The sequence below is a fragment of the Protomyctophum parallelum genome (genome assembly GCF_964188405.1).
Source record: "Protomyctophum parallelum genome assembly, chromosome: 8".
NCBI classification, from domain to species: Eukaryota; Metazoa; Chordata; class Actinopteri; order Myctophiformes; family Myctophidae; genus Protomyctophum; species Protomyctophum parallelum.
Genome location: NC_139703.1, coordinates 32791633 through 32814804, shown reverse-complemented (window position 1 = coordinate 32814804; position 23172 = coordinate 32791633). Strand labels below are relative to the sequence as shown.

Below are 23172 nucleotides of genomic sequence, written 5' to 3'. Positions count from 1 at the left end.
TGGGTTACACCGAAATGGTCGACCCATCATGTCGCTGACGACGGAGGTCGCTGTTTTGCTATTTCGACAAATTTCATGTGGTTGGGAAGACGTGGTGACCTAGAGATGGTGGTGGGGTGGGTTGGAGGTCATTTTGAAATAATGTGTTTGTTTGTTCAGTGTTTTTATCGTAAACTCGTTAATGTAAGCGAGTATTATCTATCAATCAGCTCGCTCAGTCTTGTTAGTCGATTGCAAAACAGTGACCTCTGCCGTCACAAACGTCAACATATAACCTGTTTCGGCGTAACGCAGCGTGCACACCGGCGCACACAGTCGCGCTCTCGGAGTTGGTAGCCTACTATCTGATAAAGCAGACGCACAGCACATCACAGCGCACACATCCTCCCGGTGAGCGGACAGGACTACAGACGTTATTTTGGTCCAGTGCGCTGTCAAGCCGCAACCATAATTTATGACCGAGATACTTTGGCAAATCTAATACATCGCAAAGAGGGAAAACGCCGGTAAGCCATGTTCTATTAATTGTTAATTAACCAACGTGTAGACGTGCCCGGCTGAAATGTGTGATCAGCATCTGTGTTTATTTAAACGGAATGGATTGATGTCCAATTAAAGCCAGACCTATGGGCAATATAATTGAGTGAAAGTTAACTTATAAATGCATGGGTAGAGATTTAATCCTACCATAGATACTTTGATTTGCAATTATGTTGCACCAAAATGTAAGTATTTACACAATAAAAGGCGACGGGCGTGCCTATACTTTTTGGAGTAGGCTTTGTAATTGTGGCTGATTTGCCAGTTGTTTATTTGTCTTAAAGTTGTAGCCTAGTACTGCTGAATCGATTATGTCACTGCTTAAGTTAATATCAATCTGAGGCTCACGCACAGAGCAATATTTTTCCAATTATTTCCATTAATTTGTTTGTGCGAACTGGAGAGAGACAGGAACTAGGAGGGTTGATTAAACTGAGGGGCCTCAGTGTGAGACTGAAATTTAAAGTGTACACACCGACCGTAGAGCAGGTGAGGCGTCTTATCTTGTGGACAAGACATGTTCATTAAAGTCAGTCAGAAAGACACGCATTTGAGATGAAGTGCAGGGCCTACGCCTATTTGAGGCTGCACCAGGCAAGGAAAACAAAGCCATCGTAATCTCACTAATTAAGGATGACATATTTTAAAAAGAATAGACCTACACGATAAACCAATTAAGGGCACCTCATTGTGAACATTTTATTCTAGGTGCAAAATCACAGATGCCCTATAGGCTAATTTGCAATTGAAGATGTTTGTATTTGACTACCACTACTACAGTTTGAGCTAAAGTAACACCTGAGTGATTGCACCTTTTTTTTCTTTTTTTTAACAGAATAGAATGTATGTAATAAGTTCACAAAATTGAAAAACACTTACTTTGTTAGTTCCCCCTGCTGCAGTATTCATTCACTGCAATACACTGGATGATAGTTATAAAATGCACACTCTCCACCAGGCTGCTGTGCTTGTTATTGTCTCCACCAGGCCGAAGGCATGGGGGGAGAGTATGTTTTGCACTCCGTCCGTCCGTGTGTGTGTGTGTCCGTCCGTCCGTGTGTCCGTGAGCAGCTAATCTCGGCCACCGTTAACCCGGTCGATGCCAGATTTTGCACACACACTCCCTGGATGCCAACGATGAACCTCTGCCCCAAACTTTCCAGAACGGCCTGTTATAGCGCCACCAGGAGGCCGCTTTGTGCAAAACAACCCGGTCGATGCCAAATTTTGCACACACACTCCCTGGATGCCAACGATGAACCTCTGCCCCAAAATTTCCACAACGGCCTGTTATAGCGCCACCAGGAGGCCGCTTTGTGCAAAACAAGTTTTTGCACAGTACACCTACAGATTTTGTCCAAACATCGCGCAAATTGGTACACAGCTAGTCTCTCTAGAGCCATTCAACGAAACGGGTCTTTCAGATTTCTCAGACTCCATCCTGATTGGTTAAGATTGGCTTCCAAAGTTCACAGGAGTGCTCAGTTTCAAACAAAATGCTGCAAATCATGAACACATCGCGTGATTTCCGTGAAATTGTGCGCGCACATTCCCACTAGGCCGAGGAAGAAATGCCACATGAACAATTTCAACTCAGCCTCAAGGTGACGCTATAACTGGCCGAAAAGTGTTTTTGTCTCCACCAGCCGAAGGCATGGGGAGAGTATGTTTTGCACTCCGTCCGTCCGTCCGTGTGTCCGTGTGTCCGTGTGTCCGTCCGTCCGTGACCAGCTAATCTCAGCCACCGTTAACCCGGTCGATGCCACATTTTGCACACACACTCCCTGGATGCCAACCATGAACCTCTGCCCCAAACTTTCCAGAACGGCCTGTTATAGCGCCACCAGGAGGCCGCTTTGTGCAAAACAAGTTTTTTCACAGTACACCTACAGATTTTGTCCAAACATCACGCAAATTAGTACACAGTCTCTCTAGAGCCATTCAACGAAACGGGTCTTTCAGATTTCTCAGACTCCATCCTGATTGGTTAAGATTGGCTTCCAAAGTTCACAGGAGTGCTCAGTTTCAAACAAAATGCTGCAAATCATGAACACATCGCGTGATTTCCCTGAAATTGTGCACGCACATTCCCACTAGGCCCAGGACGAAATGCCACATGAACAATTTCAACTCAGCCTCAAGGTGGCGCTATAACTGGCCCAAAAGTGTTTTTACCTCTAACTGCACGGATCTGTGGATAACCTGGTGGAGACCTGTGCCCAGAAGGGCACTTTTTCTAGTTACCTCTAATTTACTTTTGTTGGCCTTTTATCCAACCACCAGATGAAGGCAAGCTGCAATGTCCTACATTCCTATCCTGGTGGAGACCTTCCCAGAAGGGCACTTTTTCTAGTTGCAAGTGCATTTGCACTTGCAATATCCACTCAGCACTGGCAGATGGACAAAGTTTGTTTGTACCAATTGGAGCAACTTAAAAGTTATTTTCCAGTGAGCGACGACACAGTTGTATGTGTCATCTAAGCATATTTAAAAAATAATGAATGGCCTCATGTCTGTTTTACTTTAAAGCTATCTTGAGTCTTACTGTCTTACAGTAATTGAAAATGTCAAATTCCCTTTCACTAGAAAATTGTGTGCTAAGACGAAGTTCTCATGTTGTTTTGATTTCAGTAGCCAGAGTATAGTCCTCTCTCTTGACCACTCAGGCTGGAGGGGCAGGTGGTGTAGGGATCTACCTACACCTGGGGGCACTGAGATGGACCACCACCTGTCCTTCATGCAAAAAGGCCCAACAGCACGTGTTTGTCCTGAGGAGGTTGTAGGTTTTTAATTAATCCTTCCTCAACGGAGAAAAGCAAGAAATAAACTCACAAGAATTATCAACACAACCAGAATGACCAGTACCACTCAGACCAAAATTCCAGACCTTTACAGTCCCGAAAGTAAAGAGAAAGGCTGACTCTACTCAGGACCCGCTCGGCTACACACACACACACACACACACACACACACACACACACACGCGTAAACTCCCACCGGGCTGCCACTTCAGAGCACCTCTGGTCAAAAAGAGAACTCCAAAAACTCTTTCATCCCACTGCTTTTTAATGCAGCTTTATGGATATTGTTGTTTTTATTTTATTTTCATGTAATTTTATGAATTTTATGAAGTAGGCCTTTTTTAGAATCTTGAAAGTGTGTTTGTGGAAAGTTGTATTCAGCTGGTGTCCTTATCTGCCACTAATCAATAGATGTCATCATGTCTTTGTTCTAATTAACACAGGATAGATTCCCCCTTCCTCTTTGGCATTCTCTCTCCCTCATTCCCCTCCCTCCCTCCCTCCCTCTCTCCCTCTCTCTCTCTCCCTCTCTCCCTCTCTCCCTCTCTCTCTCACTCTCTCTCTCTCTCTCTCTCTCTCTCTCTCTCTCTCTCTCTCTCTCTCTCTCGCTGCGCACATCCCTCCCTCTCACACAGTAGTATTATGTCTTATTCACTCCTTTGGTCTCAGTCTCGCTGCATGTCTTTTGTTTGTCTCATTCTTCTGTTGCTCAGTGGGATGTCTTGCTGTGCTTCTGATTGCGTCTCACAGAATTTTTGGAACTATGTGGGTGTCTGGGGGTGGTTACCCCCGCTGTGTGTGTGTGTGTGTGTGTGTGTGTGTGTGTGTGTGTGTGTGTGTGTGTGTGTGTGTGTGTGTGTGTGTGTGTGTGTGTGTGTGTGTGTGTGTGTGTGTGTGTGTGTGTGTGTGTGTGTGTGTGTGTGTGGTGGGTGGGTGGGTGGGAGTGCGCTCGTGTGTGCGTGTGAGAGGAAAGAGTGATTGCAAGCTTGATTATGATGGTGGGAACATGTGCAGCGTGTGTGTGTGTGTGTGTGTGTGTGTGTGTGTGTGTGTGTGTGTGTGTGTGTGTGTGTGTGTGTGTGTGACCCACAATTTGAGGACACAATTAGATGAATAACAAATCTGCAGTGCACACCATGATATATATATATTTTTAGCATTTTGAGCCACCAGGTGCTCTTTCCACCATTTGAGGACCGCAACAGTGTTCTGATCTGTGCCCAAACATCTGCTGTACCTGCAATTAGATTAGCACAGAATCATTGTGGGTGGGTGGGTGGGTGTGTCTCTCTGTCACTGCATTGCCTCACTTGCTGACAGATGGACCGTCCTTATGGCTATTTTTTATCACCCCATGTCGCTTCCAGGGATCTCCCCAACCAATGCTCACCTAAGGCTGCAAAAGCTCCCAGTCATTGTGTGAAATCCGCCAATATTGTTTGTGGAGGCTTTTGGGAGAGGAAGCATTTTATTTTGCTGAAGAAAGTGGTATTGGCCCTTGAGGAAATTAACTTTTATTTTATTGTGCTCACTGCAGCTCGGCAGAGTTGTTTTATTATGCACAGGCGTTAACTTGGGCTATAATTTGGCTTCTTGTTATGGAGCTGATATTTATGATAATTCGATGTGAGCGAACTAAGCCTATTTCCCCCCCTCGGCAGAGAGATATGAAAGTAAATACTCCAGCATCAAATATTTAACATCATTACTTATGATAAAGAGGAAGTCTTCTGCCGTTATCTGCTGTGAAAGTAGCACTTCAGGTTGGTTGAAATAGCCTAATAATAAGTTAAAGGAAACACATTATTTTTGGTTTGCTAACTTTGCTAGTATGTGTTAGTATTATAAGCAGAGGATTTAGTATTCAATTTAAGATTCAACGTTGTAATTTCAGTTAAAAGATTGTCAGGAATTTGTCTCAGTCTGTGCAGGAAATAAGACACATTATGTTATGCACCATGTCTACAGTATATCCCTCATACGCTATTTATTTTTATATAGGCTACAGCAATCGAATCACTATCAGGCATATTTTCAGAGAAAGTCTTAATGCAAAAAACTGTTCTTCAGGTGAAAGAGAGAGAGAGGGAGAGTGAGAGAGATCGATGGAAAATGTGGTTGATAGGGAAACTCAACCAGGCTGTTTGTGCAATTTGGCTGCTATCAACAGAAAGGAGAGCACTTTATTTCTAGTCTCTTTCTGTGAAAAAACAAACAAACACGCATGCACGCACACATGCACACACACACACACACACACACACACACACACACACACACACACACACACACACACACACACACACACACACACACTCAAGGTGGCCTGAGTCTGCATGCCTGGTTGTCTGTTTTGTTTTTTCTGTGGTTCCTTTGTTTGGTGTGTCCTTATGTTCAGGATGGTTGCTATGGCAGATAATAGAACAGGAACAGATGGCTCTTGGAGGTTTGGTGTCCCAGCAGGTGAAGTTAAAGATGCACACAGAACAGCAAGCCCTACTCCTGACAGGGATGCCTTTGGCTTCCGCCTCACTGCTTTTAGCCCCTCACCCACCTAATTCCTTCTAGACGTTGTGGTGTGGTGCTTTGGCCCACTAGCTGTTAACTGTAGTTTTATATAAAGTCCATCACCACATTTCTGGCTGGCCCTATAAATGCAAATGTCTGTGACTGATGAAGTTACATTTGTCAGCTGGTTGGTCTAACAACGAAATAGCCAATCGCAGAGCAATCATCCAAACAGGCTATGGGATGTAGTTTATCCTAATAACCAGCCAGCCAACCAAATTGTCATTTGACTCTGCTGATGCTACTTCCCATGGTTGACTCAGTACATATCTCTGACCCTTGGGCTTAGTCAGCCTGGACGATTTTATTAGTATTAAACTGGCATGACCAAACCTCTATAGATAACACAAAGCTTTCACACCACTGACTGATGAAGTTATGCACCATCAAAGTTAGGGCACACATACGCACTGTAGCCAACGCCTTGGGTGGGTGGTGGACGGTACTATGCCGGTTTTATGGTGTGTAGTAACTGTAGTTAATTTGACCTACATTGGCGTGTTAGCTCACTGATATTTCATATGAATCCATGGTCAAATCTAGTATAGGTCAACGGACACTAGATCAGACCATTTGAGTGTTTATACAGTACTTCCTGTATTTCTTCATAAATATTGACCAGTGTTCGCAGAAGGGTTGGCAATCGTTGAGTTTAATTTACATTAATTTAAAATCTTAATAGATCTTTAATTATTGATACATTGGATAAGCCCTCGCGCTCTAATACTACTTTACTGTAACTTGCATTTTAAAGAAATCCCCACCTCTTGATTACTGAAAATGGGGTTTAGAGAGAGGACTTCAGCCTGGGAACAGCGGGGGTATATCAGATACACACCCTCCTCCACAGCAGCCCCTCACCCCTGGGTCTGAGACTAAGTACTCACTTAGATACCACCACATGACCTGGTCTTCATACTCCATACACCCTTTCCACACGTCTTTCACACTTTGATCCGCTGTCCCTCTCGTTGTACCAGCGTGGTCTCCAAGAGACTTAGCAGCAGATGCTTGCCCGCTGTGCTCTACCATCATCACAGTGATTTATAATACAGACGCTTCATGGCGGGTGGAGGGGCTGTGGTGGTGGTGTTCTCGCACGGTGTGTAGTGTAGTGTGTAGTCTACCAACAGTCATTAAGACATGTGAATCCCTTGACTCCTTCAAAACCGCTCTCAAAGGGCACCTACGGATGGCTGCAATTCGAAACTGGCCTCTGTAAAATCTGAATCCCCCCACTGCCCCCTCCCCCATTTCCCCTCACTGTATATGTATCTTTTCCCTTTTTGCTTCCTATATGATGAATTCCTGTTCTGTTCTTTAGCTACATAGAAGTGACTATTTGTATGTCTCTAAATGTTTTGATGAATTGAACAATGTGGACCCTGTTGTAAACAAGTGTAATGCTTAATTGGGTCGTCCACTCACAGTTATCAGTCTTTGTATTGAGTTTGTGCTTGAAATGTACTGTAATTCTACAAACTGTTAATACATATTTCAATCAATCAATCAATGTACCACACAAGACACCAGAGAGACCATGCTTAAGACACGGAATGCTACCCACCGTGTCCCATTAGCACTTGCGGACTAAGGACCATGGGTTTGCGGATAGATTAATGTCTCAGAAAGGAAGGCAATGGGTTGGGGGGCCATGGTTCTGGGGGGGAAACTTCCATCACCACTGCCCTGCCTTGACAGGTCTATTCAAGCCTTACTTGTTGAATGAGAGTCCTTTCGGTCTCTATCACTTAACTCTCTTTTGTGTGAGAGTCTAGAGGAGGTGGAAACATCTTAAATTGTGATGCAGCTCTGACAGCTATGGCAGTCTCTCATTCTGTGTCAGATTTAATAGATTCTGAGAGGTAGTCTTGTTTTGATCTGTGTTTACTTTGCCATTCAACACCAGAATGGTTTATTTGGATAAATATGATTATGACATCCATTCTTAATTTTGAGTGAGGCCCTTTGCCTACGTATTAAGGCCCCTTCCAAAATATCCAGTTCACCATACACTCAGCGAGTCTCTCACATTAAATTACCTCCCTAGGTTCCATCCTGGAGGCTAATCTTTCCGGTGATAAAATGGCCACCAACGTAATCAAAAAAGTCAACCAAAGATTAAGAACAAGATTCCTTTACAGGATCTCCTCACTGGTCGACTATGCATGCACCTCTTGGTACCACAGCACCTCAAAGGCCCTTAAAACAAGACTCCAGACTTCCCAAAACAAACTGGTCAGGCTCCTACTTGACCTCACCCCCCGAACCCACCTCACCCCTGTCCACTTTGACAGGCTGGAATGGCTTAGGGTCGACAACAGATTACAGCATCTCTAAATGTTTTGATGAATTGAACAAGGTGGACCCTCTTGTAAACAAGTGTAATGCTTTATGTAATGCTTTTCCCCCACAAAAGGTCTCACCTTGGCAGTCAGCAGCATCACAGTGCTGTTGTTTGCAAACAGCACAGCTGCTTGAAGTCCCAGAGGCGAGCTGGAGCAGCCAGCCATCTAATCCCTGCAGGGCAGCAGTGCCATGCAGGAGCACAGCGTGCCCCCACGACACCAGAACCCTGAGCACCCAGCCTCCCTGTAGTCTGTGTGTGTGTGTGTGTGTGTGTGTGTGTGTGTGTGTGTGTGTGTGTGTGACTGTGTATTTGTCAGAATTTATTGAGAGGATGGCCATCCTGAGATGCAGCATCTCGTTTTAGAGGGGGTCCTATACATACAACTACAACATTACAGCAGTACTAAAGACACATAGGGGCGGTGGTGGCTCAGGGGTAGAGTGCCTGGATGGTAACCGTAAGGTTGCCAGTTCGAACCCGGGCTCCCCCAGAGTTACTGTCGAAGTGTCCTTGAGCAAGACAATGAACCCCTAATTGCTCCCGATGTGCTAGTTGGTGCCTTGCATGGTTTCCGCTGCCATCGGTGTATGAATGGGTGAATGTAATGCACAATCTCTGTAAAGCGCCTTGGATAAAGGCGCTATATAAATGCACCATTTACCATTTATTTTATTTTACACATAGGTGCAACATAACATACAGTACAAATACACAGGACATACACATACACAGGTACAGTTAGCTTGCTCCCCTTCACCCACCTTGTAGTGGTCGATAAGGTCTCTCCCGTCCTTCATCGTGGTGTCACACACACACACACACAGAATGGTGTGTTTGCAGATTTTGCACAGACACGCCGCACAAACATTTCTGTACAAACACGGCCGCGCACACAGGCTATACTGTGCCATATATGCAGGGCAGGCACACACAAGAAAGTGCATTTACAAACACACACACACACACACACACACACCCTCACACACAGAGAGAGAGTGCACACACCCACGCACACACAATCACATACCAGCACCAACAGCTCAATACTTACTCCCATATTGATTTTCTGTACGGCCTGCACCACCACCTGTCCTTTAACACAAAGGACTCGCTCGCCACAGCCCACCAAGTGTTCTGTGTTCCTCCCTATATCCCTGCATGTCAAAGTGGACAACAAAAAACACCCCATATTCAGGAAGGACCTCTGAAACTGTCATTCTTTAGCACAGTTTATTTCATGAGTTGGGACTATTATTGCATCAGTTAATGGTTGGTGCGAAGGTGTTGCCCCTCTGCTCTAAGATACATGGTTTCCAAGAACAGTTTGCATTATTAAAGACTCCATTGGTGATCTTTCTTAGTGACTCAGTCATGGGTTATAACAGTATTGATTTTTGGTTTAGGCTTGCAGATTGGAAACCAAGCTTTCCTCATGCACTCAAAACACATTTAGTACATGTATAACTTGTATGCTCCATGCATAACGCATGATATTTTTCAATGTTGGATTACAGACATTGCAAATCTAGGCAACCACATTCTGCAGCTTCTGGATACGTTTAAAATGGGCCACACAGCTGTCACATAGAAGCAGTATTTTGTCATTAGTATCATACAATAATGCCTCCATGGAGTGGTTTTCAGCAAACATTTCAGTTGAGTTTCACCTCATAGACTTTGGAAATGGAAGTGAGGGGTGGAGGGCTCAGTGAACAGGCAGTGATGGACGACGTGTGCGCAGTGCAGTCTGAGTGTGGTGCTCCATGCATGGGAGTCATCTGTTACACGACAAGCACTGTCCTTCTACTGATAAAGCTTGTGAGATAGCCTAGCCAGCTTGAGAGGCAGGTAGTGAATGTGTGCTACTACTACCATCCTTGTGTCTATTCTGGAACAAATTGCACTATACTATGCATTGCAATGCATTCTAATAACTTTTTTGCGCACACCTAATTTGGTTAATTTAGATCATAAATGCATATAGATGTACAGTGATGGAAGTAAGTTTTCAATATAATAGGTCCCCCCCCCCCCCCCCATAACGTAGCAGGATAATGTTGTATGCGTACTGTGGACGCTGTGGTAGTTGGTTTAATGCGTCCTTTCATTTTCACCATATTTTAGCCATGTGGCCCCCCCTAGGCAGAAAAGGTCTGCCTAGTCCCTAAAAACTGCTTTCACTTCACACCCTGCTATTGTTAGTTTAGTAGTATCCCTGTAACTATCTATTGAAAAATTACTGAAGAGAAAAACCTGCTGGTAAAATCTCTTCTGGGATTATTCAGACTTGTGGGTTATAAAGTCAAATCAATTGTGCTAGATTCTACATTGGCAACACCATCTGAAGCGTACCCATAGCGCTGGCTGCTTGTCTTAACAAGAAGATTTGTTCATCGCTCACTCATGTGCAGTGATGAGATGGTTGGTGTGAGATGCTCCTCAGACTCAGACTGTGCTAACAATATACCAAAGCAAGACATAATAACAGGTATAACACTAGAAATGCACTCTGTCGAGCTGCCAACTTGCACTTTGCACACAAGTTGGCCATGGCATGAATGGCCTACTTGTGTGCAAGCAGAGTGTGCAACTTGCATTCTGTTTGGCGCCCCGGCTCTCCACCTACTGCGCTATAAGCAGACCCCAATCTGACATATATAGTTAATATATACTATAAACTTAAATTGGTTACGTCATCCACCTTCTTTCAAACATAAACATTACATTTACATAAACACACATAGTTACGTCATCAGCCAATCCCTGATTGGCCGAGCAACGCCACCAACACAAGGAGGCGATCCAAAGGGACCACCGACATACGCAGCAAACTGCCAACTCGCGCTGTGATTGGCCGAGCGACGCACCGATGTACACACGCAGCGCCCTGATTGGCCGAGGGTGTCTCCGACACACGCAGCCGAAAACAACAAGTACTTGCGCACGCTCTGCTTGCGCAAGTAACAAGTAAAAATCACACCCGTGTGCACTGAGCGGTGCAACTCCCCTCTCTCCCCCCCACCTCTCCTCTCTCTCTCTCTCTCTCTCTCTCTCTCATTAGCAGGCAACAGGCAGCACTAATACTATCTCTCTCTGTTTCTGGCAAACAGCGCCCCTACTGGTACTAATAGTCATATACTCGTGCTCATGGCCACATAGGTGGCCACATAGGTATGCACGGACATTGCTGGTTGTAGGAGTGGTTGCACCACTCAAAAACTTGGCATAAGTAATAACCAAGTAACAATGTGAAGAGATTATCGAGCGTGTAAAGTGCTTAATCAAAATCACTTTTTTGTATTCCTTAACCTGTCCATTTCAAAGAGTGCATGATATCTGCAGGGATACCTGTCAGGTTGTGGGTGTAGTAGTTAGACCTTAAAAAATAGCTCACTGCATAAACATCCACTTTTCATATCACCACTCAAATCATTCAGTCAACCGAGACAATGTTTGCTTTTCCCCCTCCCCCCAGCAGGTGGTGCTGTGTTTACAGACAATGGCCGTCTCCTGGAGTGTGATCTTGGCGTTCCTTCTAGCCACCCTGGCGGTTTCACGCAGCGCTGAGCCTGGAGCCACCGCTCATGGCAGCAAGAGGAGACTGGCACAGATTTCAGCAGGTGGCAGTAGCAGCAATGCCCTGCAGTACCCTGGCCCAGGCTCACAGAGCCACAACCACGGCAGGGAACATGGGGGGCACGGCAGCCAGGGGTCTCGGTTCGCCAAAGGCGGTGCCGGGTTGCTCTCCCGGAGGCCAGTTCACCCATTGGCCAGGCCTGAGGATGATGGAACCGGTCTGGAGGGCCTGAGTCCTGTGAGGTTGGAGATGGGCCCTGGCCGGGAGAGAGACAGGGTCCGTGCCAGCTTCAAGAGTCTGTCCCCGGCGCACGATAACCACCCACTAGGGCCGCGCAAGGGCAGGGGCCACGGAGGCCATGGCCATGGGCACCATTTTGACCATAGGAAAAAGGGGAGTCGACGTGATAAAGGTCGGCATGGAAAAGGTAAGATTGAAGGTAGATAATAACATCTACTCTCTACATAAATTAGATAGATAGACAAACAGAGAGAAGCAGACAGACAGACACATATATCTTCAAAGAGGGTTCTAAAGCATTATTGACGAAAATAAAATAAATTTGTTCGACCAAGACAACCAGAAAAGGCTAGTGCTTCTCATGTAGGCTGAGACAAAATTGGCTATTTTCAGTTGCTTTTCACACATTATCTTCCAAATCGCTTCCTTTTGCTCCTAAATTAAATTCTGGGCCTTGTGTGTTCCTTGGGGGAGAGTTACAATAGACTACAACATTCTCTTTTTACTCTGGATGGGCGTGACGTTGGAGGAATTCAGAGAGGTAGCGGGGAGCCTGGTTGTTTTATACAGGTAGGTGCTGATCAGTATCTTGAAATCTATTCTTTATTTGACTGGGAGCCAGCCAAGGTCATAGATGACTGATGTGTTGTGGTCCCTGGATCGGGCTCTGTTCTGGTGTTCTGGTGTACCTACTGCAATTTCTTGAGAACCTTGGAACCGTATAGGAGGCTATGGCAGTAGTGGAGTCTGGATGTGTGAGTGTACTGTCATAGCCTCCTATACGGTGTCACCACCGGGTATAGGCTTTAGTTTAGACATACTATTGGTCCGACCATCATTAGATCGACAACCTAACTCAAACTCAAACCCTAACTTAACCCTAAACGCAAGCACGGGAGCAGCGCATGTCCAAGGGACGAAGGCGAGCAATGTTGCAAAGGTGGAAAAAGGCAGTTTTAGTGATCTGGTTGACATGGGACTGGAGGAGAGGGTGGGGTCCAGGATGACACCAAGGTGGCAGACTTGGGTGGAGGGGGGTGACAATGGAGCCATCAAGAGTGGAGCGGGTGAGGGAGTCTGGGCCAGTGATTCCATTTACTACATGGAACTGTAGTCACTACTACTTTTGTAGTATACAGTATGTGAGTCATTCTTGGTGTACTTAATGTACACTAAACAATACTATTTACGAATAGCTCACAATGTCAATGCCAGAGATGTGAAGCTTCCTGACAAAGTAGAATATTAATATAATATATTTCCTTGACTGTAATGTACCGTATATGGCAAAAACAGCCTATTTGCCACTCAAAGCCAGTTAAAACACACCCAAAGAATCAGGTGTGAAGTTAGAGTTGGTTTGTTTGGTTTGTGAATAATCAATCTCTCCTCTCCTCCCCCACCTGTGCTTTTGTCCAGGGTTTCTCCCAGACCCTGAGCTCAGCACTCTTCTAAAGGACAGGGATCTGTTTGAGGAGCCTCCCTCCTCCTCCTCCGACGCCTCCCCCTCTCTCAGCGTGACCCCGCCCAGTGAACCTCCTCCCCCCATTGCCACCGCTGTTGGCTCCGGCTCGTCCATGGTTGCCACGGTGATGAACGAGCATCCCCCAACACTGCCCCCAGCCTCCACCAAACCACAGGTACCCTCTATTGGAAACCCAAGTAGTGCTCGTTAAAGGGGGGGGGGGGTGCATCTGTTGTGTGACTCCCAATGTGCAAGGGAAATAGAGCGAATAAGGCTGCCCACCCACCCTCCTTCCTCGTTCTTCCTCAACAGACGTGATATTACAATAAAGCTCACATATTTCATTTTGGAAAGTGACGCTGCCTTCACAGGAAGCCACCGGTGGCAGTGGCAGCTGTGAGAAATATCAGCCAGTGAGCCAGGCTCAGTGGTTTTTGGTCACGGTATATATGACGGATATGGCCATGCATAATAGCATGCAGGCCCCCCGGGTCACAATGGTGCCGCTGGGTCGAGTAGCCCTCACTCCATAACTGTCACCCCTAGTCTCTTTATTACACACTGTACGTTGGCAGAACAAATATGTCTACATAATATACTGCCTGGGTTGCATGTGTCTGGCTGAAAATTCCCATTGAATGATTTCAGTGTCATATGCCCCCTTGTCTGCACTCAATCAGATCTCCTCTTCTACACACTGTAAAATCTGTGTTAATTTTGCTCCGAAAGTGTACATTAATTGACCCATACATATACCGTATTTAATGTATTTATTTATTTATTTTCATATGGCTTTGTCATGAACTATATGTTTAAAAAAAATGATTGTGACAAATCTCCACCAGGAGGCATGCTCTAATATTAATACTTACACTGTCTGTCTGTCTGTCTGTCTGTCTGTCTGTCTGTCTGTCTGTCTGTCTGTCTGTCTGTCTGTCTGTCTGTCTGTCTGTCTGTCTGTCTGTCTGTCTGTCTGTCTGTCTGTCTGTCTGTCTGTCTGTCTGTCTGTCTGTGCATGTGCAGTAGGCATTCTGTGTGGAACACTTTTCATGAATACAATTCAAATATGTTTCTGGTGAGGTGTAGCTCTCTCTCTAGGTTAATGGAGACGCAGGCATGCTTGCTTATAAACCCACACACACATTAGCACACGTACTACGCACACACACTCACGCGTCGTGCAAGCATGACTGCACGCATGCAGGCGCACACGCGCACATAATCACCAATCGTGTGCGATAAAACCTTTAAGACATCGTTAACCACAGTAAATTATAGGCTAATAGTTTCTGATCCTCTGCATTGATGATGCTTGTAACTTTTTTTCTGAGGCAGAGTTGAGAATTCTCCCAGCTACAAATAGACTAGTAAATGGTCAGCATTTCTATTGCACCTTTATCCATAGCACTTTACTATGTGTGTGTTGCATTCACCCATTCACAAAGTGACAGTAGAGGCCACCTTGCAAGGTACCAGCCTCATCAGGGGTTTATATCTTTCTCAGGGACACTGGGACCGATGAGCCAGAGAGAGAGAGAGCAAAAACTTATCTCCTTTCTCCATTGAACTGACTAGAAATGTTTAACACTAAGGAAAGTCAACTTGTGGAATTGGACATTGCAATTGCTACATTTCAAGCATTTTAGCCAACACTCTTATCCGGATAAGTGGACTCATCACTATGAGTTATGGTGTACATTATGTGCGTGGCTTTGCTGGCCTTGTGTTGAGTGTTTGATGTCTGAACTGTTAGGCTGCTTGGTATGCTGTTTATGCTACCGAGTAGACTGAGCATGTCTTTATTCTGCGAGCAGTCAGATATTACTGTTGCCCACAGTGGAAAAACAAGTCATCGCGCCCACCTCCCCTGGACCTGCGCTCAATGACACTGCAAGACTTCTTAATTAATGTTCGATCCCATGTTGATGGCTAAATGAGCAGTCGAGCACTAGTAGTACATCGCAATTAATCTAATTGACGCATACACTTCCTGAGGGTGAGAGGAAATGAGTATGGATCGATAGGCGCGTGAAGGGCTTGCCGTAGATCCTTATGTTTTGATAGATCATTCTTTCAATGACCCCGCCTCCCACATTCCCCCCCCCCCCCCCCCCCGGGGGCGCCTCTAGGAGGCCTGCCAACGTGATTATTTTTCTTACTTGATTTGAAGAGGAGTGACACTTTTATAGTTTTATTGGAGTTTTATGGCATTTTTAGCTAGAACAATTCACAGTGCAGCTGTCTTGTACTGCGATGGCATCCGGACTCCATGGAAATGACAGGAATTAAAGCACTTTTCTGCCTTGGTGGAAGATTTACATTCTTTGACACTCATGAATTTGAATGAATTCCTGAACAGTCAGCTTCTGACAATAGCTGTCCTGGCAATCCATAAATGTCACTGTTTGTTTAGACAATGTCACTTTTTGCTGTACAATATGTACCTGTATATTAGAAGATTGGCTTTTTGGACTAATTTATGACTATTATTTAGGATAGGACAGTAAAAACAGACAGGAAAGTCAGGAAGTATATCTTATAAGAGAGCCTATTACTAGAGCATGTTTCAAACATAGAATGTTACCATTACGAGTACTAGCTTGTCCTGGTGTGGCTATTATTATAACATAATATACTAACAACGTGATAAAAACTATGAATAAAAAGTACAAATCAATATTCTTCCTTTTTTATGTTTTTTGTGCCTTTCGCCTTTATTTTATATATATTTATTTTATAGAGAGATAGAGAGTAGACTGACAGGAAATGGGGAGAGAGATTTACAATTTACAATTTAGGCATTTAGCAGACGCTCTTAATCCAGAGCGATTTACATTAAGCAAGAACAAAAAGCATGGCAATACATCATCATACATAAAAAGTAGTTATCATGAAACATACGTAAGCTAAGAACGTAACAGTGGAATATCTATGAAACTATAAACTATACATATATACTATACTATGCTATACATATGTGCTATGAAGTGCTATGACTACATACAATGCAATTATAGTGCTGTCTACACAACATGCTATAAGTCTGTATCAAATGCTATCTAAGTCTACAAAAAGTGCTATCTAAGGGGGTAGGGTAAGTGCTACGGGCCATGGTGGAGTCTGAAAAGGTGGGTTTTCAGACTATGGCGGAAGATTGGGAGTGAGGCTGCAGTTCTGATTGTAATAGTGTAATGATTGTAAAGTGCATTCCATAGTTTTGTAGCCAGAAGGGAGAAGAGTTTGGGACGTGTGGAGCGTTGTCCCGGCATTTTTAGTGAGGGTACTTCCAGCTTCCCTGCGTTGGCTGATCTGAGTGCACAGGAGTGTTTGTAGGGTTCGATCATACTTGCAAGATATGGGAGTGCCATACCTTTGGTTGCTTTGAATGCCAGCATCAGAGTTTTGTATTCTGTGCGGGCAGCGACTGGGAGCCAGTGGAGGGAGCGGAGAAGGGGCGACATGTGAGAATTTTGGCTGGTTGAAGACCATGCAAGCTGTGCACATGCCGGCAGGCCAGTAAGGAGGGAGTTACAATAGTCAAGTTTTGACAAGACTGTTGTCTGGATTAGGAGCTGGGCTGACTCCTGGGTGAGGAACGGTCTAATTCGTTGTATGTTATAGAGTGTGAACCTACAGGATCGAGTGACAGCTGTGATGTGTGTTTTGAACGAGAGCTGACTGTCCAGGACAACACCAAGGTTCCTGGCTGTTGGGACAGACGTTACCAGGGCGTTGTCTACGGAAATAGTTAGCTCCCGCATAGGGCAGGACTTAGCTGGGAAGAAGAGCAGCTCAGTCTTGTCTGGGTTCAGCTTGAGGTGGTTGGAAGACATCCACCGATGGGGGGTTGACATGCAGTAAAGGCCGTCGGGATCAGGAGTTGAACCCGCGGCACACTGCCAGACTGGATTACCAGCCAAGGTGCCTGGACTGCGGCCCAGTCCCAAATCAATATTCTTCTGATAACCCTTTTGTCTATAAGGGAGTGTCGCTACAGACACTTCAAAGATGCCTTGGCAAACATCTTGGCAGGTGGACCGACACATAGAAAAACAATTTCTTGGGAGTTTCTAGCAATCACAGTATCATCATCCCCTTACCCATCAACTGTTTGTATCAAACTGCCATCGGTGTGCCATATCTTATGATACGAGTCGAGTATATGGCATTATGGCTCTTTACTCATTACTTCCATTTGATTCAATGATAGATGCGATTAGAAGTCATTGATAAGTCATTCGGTGTAACTGTAAGGTGTTCTCCCTTTTGTCAGAAGGTTGGCAGAGGAAAGGGCCATGGAGACGTAATGCCGACTTTGGACATGAATCTCTTTGACTGGACGGACTATGAAGATATGAAGCCTGTCGACTCCTGGCCGCCCTCGAAGAAGAAAGGTCAGCTATCAATAATCCTTCCATCATTGAACACAGTGCCGACCTTAATGTGTGATGGTGATGTTTGGATATTGGATCTGGCAGATCATGTGACTTGTGCTCGATGGAAGAATCTTTTTTTCCAACTTAAAATGTATTAATTTTTCACAACAAAACACAGAAAGACAACAGAAAAACATCACATCTGATGGAAGACATTCAGTGCATTGTGTGTGGTGTATTGCCAAACTACACATGCGGAATCATTTGTCATAGTGGTGACAATGACAAATCTTTACCACAGGCCACACAGAGTATCAGGACAAAAAATTGACCATTCTCATATGTGGGCCATTTTTCTCTTATAGGCCTATTTACGCCCTGAAGGGGTGGATGTGTGAACATGGTCATCGAAACTCACACCTCAAACTACAATGACTGGAATGACATCTGATCAGATTCTCTCTCTCTCTCTCTAACCCTCCCAAGCGCTCATCATAACCATCTGAGCAGCCATAAGATGGTACTGAATTTCCCTTGTGGGACTAAGGTCTCCCTCCCACCTTCTAATTTCAGCTACTATACTTAAACATTATTAAGTTGTCTGCTGAGATTGATATTTCTTCTGTCTAAATGTATTGTATGTTCTGTAATGTGCTCACAAACATATCTTTAAAAAAACTATGTTGTTCTAGTCTATATCGTAACCATTAATCTAATCCAGACTTGGGTCAAATGTGATCAGATAAGTAAGTAATCATTAGCATGAAGTACCAGAGAGAGACACAATTATAAATTGAGCTGTTAAAAAGAAGTATTTGAAAACCAATTAGTGCACGTTTGTCATCATTTTAACTGTGCCAATGTGAAGTTCCTCACTTTAATGCATGATTTGAGGACTTGCCCAAATGTGCCAAAAAGTAGCTGACTTTTGTGATGACGGCTATGTATAGCCCAAGGAGTGTTTTTTGAGTGCAAAACTAATGCTTGGAATGGATTCAGAATCATGAAAACCCCCCTATGTCACATGCTACATAAAGCATAATGAAAATTTGTATATAGGTTGTCAATGGTATGGTCACATATATCCCCCTATACCAAATGCTCAATACCGACAGCCAGTCAGCAAGTGGATTCATGAATGTATACTGTATATACTGTAGATAACCTCCCGCTGGCCAGCCGGGACACCTGATGGAGGGGAAAGAAACTGGTTGGAATAACGTGTTCCTTCCACACGCTTACGTCCAACCAGGAAAACTCTCCCCTGTCAGGTGAAAAGAAGCAGCTTGGACTCCTCATGCGTATGAAGGAGGCATGAGGTCAGTCCGCTGACCCCCCAGGTTGGCAGAGGAAGTGTACCGCCCAGGATTACATTAGATAATTGACACTGGGTGAAAAAATGGGTTACAAAATTGGATAAATATTTATCGTGTATATAGACAATATTTTAGGCCATTAAAAAAAAACTATATACCAAATTTCCCACTTTAAACAAAAGATGTCTGTCGGCAGTATAATATACTGATATCAATGACACCACACACCATCCATGTTTATGTGCTATTTGTCAGTGAGTGACATTAAGCATCTCATCAGTAATCCATGCGTTTGTGCAGGTCTTCACAGTATTGATCACATCAGTGACCTTTAATATCAATCTTGTGTTTATTTTTCTGCCTGTTGCAGACAAGCGGCGCAGTAAGAACCTGAGCAGTGGGAATGTGACCGTGGACACTGATGTCATGGAGCCATGTGACCACCACCTAGACTGTCTCCCAGGTCCCATGGAGCCATGTGACCACCACCTAGACTGTGTCCCAGGTCGGTTGCTGTTGTATTTCACTTCATGCCATTTAGGCCTGACATCGAAATTAAAAAAAAATCTTTTCTTCTGAAAAACCTCATGTTTCTATATCAGTGGTTCTCAATATTTCATGTCAAGGACCCCAAAGATTGCAATATGCCGCCGACCCCCAACTGAAAATATGTTGTTCCAGGGACCCTCCAGAAGCAAAGATTTGAAGAATATACATTCAAAGATTTGAGGCACATTTTCACTATTAAAAGAAATAGCAGACCTACAAGCTCGTAGCGCACCACTCGCTGGCGCACTATGAGCTTGTAGATCTGCTATTTTTCAATAGCTAAATTATAACATAATGTTTAAAACACCAAAAGGGGTTCCCGCCCAAAATGGGTTAAACACTGATGTTTTTGTTTTCTTATTAGTAGTAGTAGTAGTAGTAGTAGTAGTAGTAGTAGGCTATTATACAGATGATCCTTGTTCCATTTATCCAATGTATAACATTTTAGAGCTATAGTTGGGGCTCCAATAACCCTCTGGAACAACCTGTCCTGCTAAACTCTGCAGCAGGTTCTAATTGACTATAGTAATTGTAATTGTAACCCCAAAAAGGTATTGCCGTTATTATTCCGCCCCCTGTGACGTCATGTGGGTCAATACATCATCATCATCATCATACATTATCATACTGCACAGCGTGCTACTGGAGTCCACAGTCCCACACTGTTTCTTCAGGAAAACAGTGCAACCACACCTTTCTTGTCTATCTTCTTACTGGACCATTCTCTAAAACATACAACCTTTAGATGAGCTTTTTATCATTTAGCCTGTTCATACACTACTGTAACTTCGTAAGCTACGCATATTTGATTGATTATTTGCACCTTTTTGAGCCTTGTTTTTGAAGAATAATGTTTACTATCCTGATTATCATTAGGCTCCTGCTGTGACCTGAGACAACATGAGTGTAAACCACACAACCGAGGCCTCAACAACAAGTGTTACGATGACTGCATGTGTGAGGAGGGTAAGTGGGGGGAGTGCAAGTTCACACCAATCTACTGCACCGTTACCATATAAATATGACTCACTTTAAATGATGACTCAAGCTAACATTGGGTCATTGCTCAAGGCAGTATTCCACTTCAGTAGGGCATCTCGGTTCAGGAGCAGCATGCAGACAACCACTAATATTACCTGCCCTCGAGGTCCACTTTCACCAACAACATCAAGGTAGTGGTCAGCGGTAACTACCCAGAGTACACTAGGCGATCTTGGTGGCTGTTGGAGTTTTAGCTCTCTTATGTATTCATTGAATTGAAAGGATCACATGAGAAAGACGTGGGTCCAGTGGGGACTGCCCATAACTCCGACATTCCATTACTCTGACTACGTGACTTTGCGTGTCGTTAGGGTTAAGGTTAGATATGTGTTAGGGATGGGGTTAATAAGTCGTACCAACATAATGACACTCGCACCGGTCCAATGTGCATCTCAAGATTCATGTTGCCAGCCTGTGAAATCATTCATCTATGATGAGTCAGTCGTCTCTGACGTACAGTATCTATGTCCGCGATCTTATGGTGTGTTCAGACGGAAGATGAAATGATGCAAAGACACGATATGAAGCAGCTATCATGCATCGATACTCACACAGTAAATATCTTAATCATTCATTTATCTTGAACTTTTATTAGTATGGACGTATGTATGTATGGACATATGTATGAACGAGTAAGGGTCCCTTAGGGTCTATTTTTACACTCTCAGTGTTCAATAAACACAGAGGATGTTACTGTACACTTTAAATCATCCACCCTGTTGCATGGAACATATTAGTCTCTCGAAGATCGAGATCACCGCCTACCGATACGTCTGGTGGCATCTACATTAATTGTAGCTGCTAAAACTGGGCGGAAAGAATGCAGAGATTTTTAAAAGAATAAACTGCATTCCAAAACCAATGCAAAGACTTTACTGTGGTGTGGTCCTTCATTTTGGGACCGTGATTGATATGATTTGTTTTCAATGCAGTAGGCTAGCTGCCATTCTCGCCACTATTCCAGCAACTGCACTGAATTTAGATGTCTCTGGACTATCAGTAGGCGGAGATCTCCGATTATCTGGCTATGTATGACTACAATTAATGGGCGCTACTGTATATTTCCCTCCCAGGATTCCGATGTTATGCCAAATTCCACCGGAAGCGACGCGTGACCAGGAGGAGGGGTCGCTGCGTGGTGCCAGAGTCTGTCAACAGCGAGCAGGGAGCCTTCATCACTATCTGAAGAAGACAAGGACGGGGAAATTTGAAGGCGATAAAGGTGGAGGAATAGGAGAAAAAAGAGCCCTTGACTACTGCTGAACAGACAGCAGGACGCAGCATAACACTGATGGTGGACCATTGTTTCATCTCAATAGTGCAAAGCATACAAATGTAACACAACACCATTCTGTGTTCATTGAACCTGGACAGTGTAAAACAACTGAACGCAATGGAGGTATAATGTTCATAAAGGTTAATACCGGTCAAATTAACTAGGCTATTCTTTTAGCCAAACTTGGTTGAAGCCAGTCCTTCAGCCATAGAAGTCCTATGAGTGAACAAATAACTCTTAAATCAACACTAAAATAAATTTCATAAAGAAACACTTCAATACAGAACATTCAGATGACTCTTTTTGCCCAGATTCCACATGTGGGGTAGGCTGGGAGTGCAAAATGCCACAGAGAGACCATCTTTTTAAGCACCCAATCCATCCATCCATCCATTCATCCATCCATTCATTCATTCATTCATTCATTCATTCAGTATATGCGCGTCCAAACAAGAAACGTGCAAAGACTCTGTCTGATTGTCTCTTTTCTGCAGACACAGGTGAAATAGTATTTGCATTGTGAGCCTTTTCTAACATCCTTGGTGTCCCAGATGGGTGGGGTCTCACTGCATGGGACAGCCCGACGTTCCACAGGAAGATGTACTAAACTGTGGCGTCATTGTCTAGACTCACTGATATAATAGATTGTAGCCTACATGGGGGGAAAACTCCACCTATCTGGTACTCCAAGGATAAGGTAGAATATTTCTATTATTATTTGACCCACGTCTGGAGTCCTATACTGTAAATACAAATATGTTTTAATTGTTTGAATGTATTTTTTATCTGTAACCTTATACTTTTCTTTAAAAAGCAATCGCTCAGCAATTAAACAAAAATGTTGACCTGGATTTGACTTTCTTTTTTATGTTTAATTTATACTTTTCTTAAACAGGACTCTTTGTCTATATTGTGTTTTTCAGCTTCATTACTTTCATGATTAAACATTTACCAAGATAAACCTTATTTTTGTGTATTTTTAATGTATTTAAAATGCAAACCACTCTTACATTAAAGTGAACATCTTAAAATGGGTGCTACTGTATATTTCCCAACCTCCACTAAACAAATGT

At 44.0% G+C, this 23172-nt stretch overlaps 1 protein-coding gene across 4 annotated transcripts; it reads left to right on the top strand.

Annotated features, from left to right (window-relative positions):
- Window positions 1-358: 358 nt before the first annotated feature.
- On the top strand, window positions 359-22390 carry draxina (dorsal inhibitory axon guidance protein a). 4 transcript variants are annotated; one of them, XM_083772160.1, is made up of 7 exons: window positions 359-506; window positions 11738-12263; window positions 13496-13716; window positions 17815-17935; window positions 19604-19738; window positions 20659-20748; window positions 21897-22390. In XM_083772160.1, exons 2-7 carry the CDS (start codon window positions 11759-11761, stop codon window positions 22007-22009), a joined length of 1185 nt encoding a protein of 394 aa, XP_083628286.1. In that variant the 5' UTR covers window positions 359-506; window positions 11738-11758; the 3' UTR covers window positions 22010-22390. The 4 variants fall into 4 exon arrangements, with proteins under 4 accessions (XP_083628286.1, XP_083628287.1, XP_083628288.1 ...); XM_083772161.1 differs by having other exon boundaries at window positions 11735-12263; window positions 17818-17935; XM_083772162.1 differs by having other exon boundaries at window positions 11735-12263; window positions 19604-19696.
- The last annotated feature ends 782 nt before the right edge of the window (window positions 22391-23172 follow it).

What these genes read in the sequence shown, in the direction of transcription:
- draxina (XM_083772160.1), top strand. Translation starts at nt 11,759, where the DNA reads ATGGCCGTCTCCTGGAGTGTGATCTTGGCGTTCCTTCTAGCCACCCTG. An exon ending in CAGCCTCCACCAAACCACAG is followed by an intron (nt 13,717 to 17,814) that starts GTACCCTCTATT and finishes CCCTTTTGTCAG; the next exon opens with AAGGTTGGCAGAGGAAAGGG. An exon ending in CCACCTAGACTGTGTCCCAG is followed by an intron (nt 19,739 to 20,658) that starts GTCGGTTGCTGT and finishes GATTATCATTAG; the next exon opens with GCTCCTGCTGTGACCTGAGA.